Source organism: Triticum dicoccoides, chromosome 3A, assembly GCF_002162155.2.
Source record: "Triticum dicoccoides isolate Atlit2015 ecotype Zavitan chromosome 3A, WEW_v2.0, whole genome shotgun sequence".
Taxonomy (NCBI): domain Eukaryota; kingdom Viridiplantae; phylum Streptophyta; class Magnoliopsida; order Poales; family Poaceae; genus Triticum; species Triticum dicoccoides.
Genome location: NC_041384.1, coordinates 306911926 through 306919380, shown reverse-complemented (window position 1 = coordinate 306919380; position 7455 = coordinate 306911926). Strand labels below are relative to the sequence as shown.

Below are 7455 nucleotides of genomic sequence, written 5' to 3'. Positions count from 1 at the left end.
CACCCCCATATCCACATCGATATTCTCAGCGATGCCATGGTTCCCACAGCAGCATCTTTATCCTTTCCGGAAGCGCCACAGCTATGCTTGCTGTAACCGTCCGGGGGAAGGGAACGGCCTGACTTGTCAACATTGCTTGGGGGTTGTTTGTCCGAGGGGCCGGGCCCCTGAGCACCACCGTCACACCCGCGCTTGGGCAAGCGCTCGAGCTCCACCTTGATCTGATAACCCTCATGGTTAAACCAAACTTCGACGACACTGTTGAGCTTCTCTGGTGCTTTACACGCAAGCTTCATTTTCACAGGCCCCAACCTAATGAGAGAGAGCTCGTCGACCACAATCGGACGGCCCAACATCTTAAGCCCCTCCATGATGCGCTCCACCCTGCGGTGTTTCTTGGGGATGCCGTGCAGCTTGACCCAGGCCTCGGGCATCACCATAGGCTGAACCTCTTCATGCAGCATGTCACGCACCCTAGCCGTGATATCATTGATCGAAAGGAACAACTGCGAGGAGATGAACGGCTCCAGGTCCTTGGATGCTGACGTCTGTGTGTACGACAATAGGAGCATGGAGATATGGTCTCTCATCACATCTGCCTTCTCCCGTGGTGCTACGTCCTGGTCAGATTTGATCACCGAGTAGTCGCTTGAGGTACCAAAATATCCACTATTGACAGTTAAGGCTAAAAATTACACCTCAAAAAAGATGAGGGGCGAAACCTACACAACCTGATTAAGTTGAGGGACGAAATATACACCTATATTTTTCTGAGAGTATCAGGTAGATCTTTGTCTTCTCAAAGGCTTGACATTATCTTTCTTGAACCCTTGGAAGTTATCTTTCTTGACCCTTAGAGACTAAGAGTTTCGTGGTTCTGGCGCTAAGGAAGTGCATTGTAATTTAGGCTCAGTTTGCGGTGTAACTGTGCTAATGTTGAATTTATTATTGTATAATCTGATATGGAGAAGTAGCCACAAAATAGGAAAAAACTGGTTAGTCAAACGATAAAAGGAGAATGGATATGCATTGCCAAATTTACCCTTAGTGTTGAGCATTATGATGAATTCTATCTTATGGTTATTCTTGCCTTGAAAATTTGTTGCAGGTTGTAAAGAGCTTCTCATCTGGTAAACGGGAAGGAGGAGATTTTGTTGCAGCTTCTGTTTCACCAAAAGGAGAATGGATATATTGTGTTGGTGAAGACATGTGAGGATATTATGTTTATTGCTAATTGCTACATTCATTCATGCTGCTTCCGAGTTTCTTGATGATGATCCAGAGTTTTTCTACTTATCTTGTAGGAACATGTATTGCTTTAGCCAACAGTCCGGTAAACTTGAGCATCTAATGAAGGTTTGTAGGATTTCTCAAATGGAAATCTTTACCTGGTTGTGTTACACTGATTTTTATTGAAATGCTAAAAAACACCTTGACACCATTTCAGGCCCATGACAAGGATGTGATTGGCATTACTCACCACCCTCACAGGAACTTGGTTGCCACCTATGCCGAAGATTGTATGATGAAGATATGGAAGCCTTAATTACATTCATTCATTTCCAGTTTTATTAATCTGAGTGGTATTTTAGAGGATGCATTTGGTTCTTGTAATATTTGTACTGTAGCATATATAAAACCAGTTGGAGTGACTGATCATCAAACACATTAAGCTACGGGAGAATGGCCGCATGCTGGTTGGCCGTGGCAAAAAAACATTTTGATTTTTTTGGAAGATGAAATTGGTGAACTTTTTGATTTTTTTTTGAAGATGAAATCGAGACTTTTTTCTTTTGAAAGGTTTTTTTGAGATTATTTTTGAAAGATGAAAGTGAGAATTTTGTTTCTTTTTCATTTTAAGAATGTTTTTTTGGCTTTTCCTTTTTCTTTTTGAGATGGATGTGATGTTCATGTGTTGTGAGAAAGTTTTCTTTTTAATTTTAAGTTTCTTTGAGAGGAAGAAATACATGCACAACTTTCTCTCAAGAGGCCTGCAATGGCGGGCCTCAACCACTAGTATCATTCTATATTATGGATAGAAAAGGAAGCTGGGGTAGCTTTGACGTGTCCCATTGTTGCAACATTGCATAATGCTTGGAAAAAGACTGGATGCAGGTTGCCTTCCCGACCAGCCGGTGCGTGTCCTTGGGGCATCTAATAACAATTGGGATGCACTAATTGGATTTTGGACCCCCAAACGTCCGGTCAGTGTAACCTTCCCCTTTCTTGCAAAATAACCACATTCTCTCTGCATGACATCATCAAACACATTATGTGCATGCACGCCGGCGACATTAGTATAACATCTTAATTTTTAATTTGGATGTTAATTAGATCATTCATATGCATTCATCATTTGTGCATTTTGGAATTTATTTATTATTTGAGTTTTGATCTTAAAACCTTAAGCAACTCAAGAATCAATTGAGAGAGTTGGAGGTTTTCATAAAAATCAATTTTTGAATTTTCAAAATTGTCAAATTGGATCAAAGAGTTTTATTCAAAATATTTCTCCAATAATTTTAAATAAATAAAATAAAGAGAGAAGATAATATGACTTCTTCAAAAACAGTAAAGAAACATTGGAAATTTATTTTTGAATAAAATTATATTTTATTTGCGTGTTTAATTATTTTTATTAGTGCAAAAAGTTCATTTTTATTTTAGGCATTTAGGCTAAAAAAATGTTCACCAGTTCAATAATAAGGCCCTAAGTATGTGTGAATTTTTTTGTGATTTTTAAAAATATATTTAGTGTTTTCTATTTTTTTGTATTTTCAGAAAAATGTTTTATTAAAAAAAAGTTTCTGGACCGAACTGGGCCGAAGCCTTGTTGGCCCAGCCGTCCGTCTCCCTCGCGCGACCGACTCCAGGCGGGAGTCTGCCGCCGCCACGGCTCGCCATCACCGTCTCCCTGTCGGACTCCTCCTCCCCTGCCCCTTCTCCAAGTCGCCCCCCTTCCTATAAGCCGCCTCCTCGCCCTCCCCCTCTTTCTCTCGACCCGCCGTCGTTGCTCGCGCCGTTGCCGCTATCTCCGAGCCGCCCCCGCCGACGCTCGAGCCGCCGCCTCGCCTCGCCTCGCTGTGTCGGAGCCTGCCGTCACCGTCGAAGACTGAACTGATAAAACCGCCCCGGTTCGGTTTAATTTTTTAGTTACGGTTTTTCTTGGTTTTCTTTAAAAACCCGATTGGTTTTATTTAATGAACGTTTGTTCGTTTATGATCTTTGATGAACAGATTCGTTAGATTAGTTTTTGTAGCGGATGTTTGTTTGATAGATTTTTCTTTTTCTGTTTATTTTTGTCTAGGGACCTATTCGTAATTATTTTCTTCACAGATTAGTCCCTGTTCTTCAAACGGTCACAACTTTTTGCCCATTTGTGCAAATCCAATAAAACCAATGCCAAATTCTTTGTTATGATCCCCTCTATCCAGATAACCAACTTAAACATATTTTTGAAAGTTTAAAATTTGGTTTCAAACAAATTTGAATTTGAATTTTTTTTGATCGTAACTTGAGTTTTGTAATTCCGATTTGGTTGATTCTTTTTGCAAATAGAAGTTCTTGACTTAAACTTTCTGTTAAGATCTTTTTCTTTGGTTTTTTTTTGCATCTTCATGCTTGAGTGCTTATATATGCTATTGTTTGTCTACGATAGATTTTTCGGAGTGCGAAGCTTGCTACTACGAATCTCTAGGGTTTTCCCAATGTCAGCAAGGCAAGTTACACTTTGATCATACCCTTTTATTACCCAGTTTTTATGCATTAGTTACACCCTCAAACATTGCATGAGTAGGATTGGGAACATGTGGTTATTGTTATGTAGTTGATGAGGTAGGAACCTCATACCTTTGATCACCCGAGAATATACGTTATGCTCATATTGCTTAGCCATGCACGTAGACGGGGATTGGTATGTGAGAATCATGCAAATTGTGAGAGATATTAACTAAGAGAAACTTAAGGTGGTTACTTTAATAGATATCTGGGTGGATTGGTTGTGGGCACCGGGGGAATCTAGTGTTGTCCTAGAAGATCCTGGGGTACCCGTGTGACCATCCTATGGAATGCCACCTAGACTCAAAGGGATCATAAGATTATTCATGCTCAGAAACTTTCATGTGCAACCACAAGCCATTATGGGCTCTGACATAGTTGAGTAAGTTGTGTGAATCCTTTTCATGATGGGCTAGTAGATGTAGGGGAATTGTAGGTGTACCGGCCAATCTATCGGTTAAGGGGACCTCTTTAGAAAGGCTATGTCTCGATTTTCCGATCATGGATGCGGCCGAGTCTTGTGGAAAAAAATGCGCAAACCTCTGCAGAGTGTACAAACTAATCATGATTAGCCGTGTCCCCGGTTATGGACAATTTTGAGTATCTAGTATTTGAGTTATTGGTTGATCTCATCACTTTACTTAATAAATTTGTTGGGTTGCTAATATTATTATTGATGCTTGATTAATTTTAGGATTGAGTTGGGGTTACCTTCTCAATAATGGTATAAACTTGGTAGTAAAATAAAATCCATTCCTTTGCTGTAGGAAAAAATTAGCTTTATGCAAATGTGAACTTAGAGCCTCCACCAGCCAAATATGCATGTAGTGATAGCTATTGTTCATCATTGCTCTATAGTGTGATCTTGCCAGCATGTTCCATGTGCTGACCTACATGGCCGCAACGTCTCATGTTGCAGAATTTTCAGACGAGGATTAAGGTGCGATAGGTCATTGTCTTGCACTCAGTTTTTGCTGTGGAGTAGGATGGACTCATTTACCTTCGAAGCTTCCGCATTTATTTTATTAGATGGCCTTCAGCCATATTATTGTAATAATTACTCTTTATGAGGACCTCGATGTAATAAGTGTGTGATTGAATTCTGTTACAATTCCTCTAGTATTGTGTGTGTCAACATACCGATCCAGGGATGGCACTGCACAGAGACTACAGTCCATTGGGGTCGGGTCGTAGTGCCACGACTCGTGGTCCATCGTCGCCCTGAGGCCACCCGCTCCAGGCCATCCCCTTGGCTGCACCGACCCTCCACTGCCGCTGCATCGCCCCATCGGGTCCTAGCAAGCATGGCACGCGGTTCCTGCTGCTGCCCTAAGGTCTTCCCCGTCGTCGCCCCGATCCGTGCGTTGCTACCGCGTCACCCCTTCGGGCCCTAGCGCCACGAAATGCAGTCCACTTCACCATCCACGCGTGCCGATTTCTGTGTGGTATGCGCCACACCGCCTTCCTAGGAGCGGGAGCGCCACCGTCCGCGCCGGTCTTCGTCATACTGTCGAGTTCTTCCTCGCCTACTTCGAGCACCGTCGTCGCACTCCTAACCTAGTGGCCGCCGCCTCCTTAGGCCGTCACCGTCGCTCTTCTTCCCGGTCCACGACGACTACCTAGACACCGACCACCCTGACTCGACATCGACCACGGCATCCCTCGCATGGCTATCTCAATCACGACTACACCAATCTACGCTCTCGGCTACATCGACATCGGCACAAAGGGCTACTGCATTGCTTGAGCAACCTCGTCGGTTTCCACTCCAGCCACGACTTCCGCGATACATCGACCGTTACGACTGTGGGGGGTGTCCATCAGCTTACCTTTGGATTCTTCTCCAGTCTCACCGTCTGTGTCGCTATCGTTAGGACTGCGGGGGATGTTGAGTATCATTGTTATTTAGGAAACATATGATAGTGTAGTATTTATTCTACCTCGTCTTGTACTCCAAGAGGCTCAAGCAATAAACAAGCGATTCCACCAATCCTTCTCTATCCCTTCTAACAACCACCCGATCAAAAAACAACGCCCAAATCGAAATAAATAGTGTCGAGCCATAGGACGCATCTATAGTACCCAATGTCCCAATCTATAGGGTCCCATGAACAGTAACCAATCTATTTCTACAATATTTGGTCTGGGTTGTTCATTGTAGATCAATGGCCATGTTACGACATGACATGCCATGGGCATGTCGCTGGATCTCGTTTCCCTCGTCGTCCGTCTTTTTTTACTATACACAGTAGGGTAAAAAACCGCTACAAATTTTTTAGAGGTATTATTACTGTAAGTCATAGAACTTGCGCTCAATATTCATTTTGATTTTAAAACTTGTAAAGTATGAAATTGTGGTCACTTAACTTGTCTTAGAGTGCAAATACGGTGCTTCTGCTCGTATCAGGACGTACGGCCTGCACAAGTGACCTATCAGTGCAACATAGGTCCACCTGTTGGTGGTTGGAAACGTTTTTTTGCAGATAAGTCCTGTGCTTTTTATTTATTCACGTACAAAATCAGTCAAATAAAATGAAAAAAAACTGCAATTAATGGGATTCAAACACACGATGTAAAGGTAAGTGAATTGCACAGATAACCACTAGACCACACGCGCCGGACGCTTAATGTGCACAACCAAACATTGCTATATTATATACGAGGACCAATGACCTCCTGGTCAAACCTCACGCGTGCATGGGCTAAGCAGCAGACCATGTTACACTTTGTGCGTGGGATAAACAACGTTTATGTTGTTAGTTCTCGCAATTTCATTCTTTTTGAATAATTTGAATTGCCTACCACATGTGTCATGTGGTCAAAGTTTTTATGTTATTAGTTCTTATGTCATGTATATCCAAAACTAAATTTATGATTTTTAAGGGCTTTTCTTCGATAATAGTGAAACTTTTCATCGTGAGGAAGTTTGTTAAGATTACTTACTATATTTAGGTTGAATTGGCACTTATCCCTAGATAATAAGAGGGTAAGTAAGACTACAAATTTGCACACAGTAACTAACTTTAAAAATAGGTTCCCCACAGAAGAAAATTTATATATTGCTGGCTGGATTTGGGGCTCATATTTATCTATAAGAAAAATAAAATCAAGTATATCATTAGCTAATTGACGATACTTACACTCAAACTGCAATTGCTAAAAGGATATCTAAACAATGTAAATGCAAAGACAACATAAAGAAAACACAAGATACATTAGAATGTAAGTTGTTAAAATTTTGAAAAAAAGAATGTAAGATTTTTTTACATAAATAAAAGAATATTGGGTAACAAAGGTTTGGGTCCCTTTATAGTACCGAGCATCATCATGGTTCAGTGGTTAGCCCATGCGCATGCATCGAGCGACCAACATGACAAAGGTTTGAACTGCGGGGCTCCTATTTTTTGTTTAGATTTTAATTTTAATTTGTACTATCTTCAAATCAAGGACATATGAAATATAGTTGTAACACTTAGACGTGAACCAGTGTCAGCCTAGTGGTTTCCCATGTTAGGCCCTAAGTAGGGGATCATGGGATCGATCCACATCGGCAACATGTTCTTCATTTTTTAATTGACCAATTTTGTACGGAAATAAATAAAATGCACATGAGTCATCTATAAAAAAAATGTTCCAAGCCACTGACAGGTGGACCTATGCCTTGCTGGCAAGCCACAT

General features: G+C 41.4%; 1 protein-coding gene across 4 annotated transcripts in view; it reads left to right on the top strand.

Moving 5' to 3' along the window:
* Positions 1-1758, top strand: part of LOC119268110 (suppressor of mec-8 and unc-52 protein homolog 1-like) — a 24096-nt gene extending 22338 nt beyond the window's left edge. For all 4 annotated transcript variants that reach the window (XM_037549620.1, XM_037549618.1, XM_037549619.1 and 1 more), the window contains 3 exons: positions 1109-1209; positions 1305-1356; positions 1448-1758. In XM_037549620.1, coding sequence (XP_037405517.1) covers positions 1109-1209; positions 1305-1356; positions 1448-1546 — 252 coding nt within the window. In that variant the 3' untranslated portion in view covers positions 1547-1758. The remainder of the gene's footprint in view (positions 1-1108; positions 1210-1304; positions 1357-1447) is intronic.
* The last annotated feature ends 5697 nt before the right edge of the window (positions 1759-7455 follow it).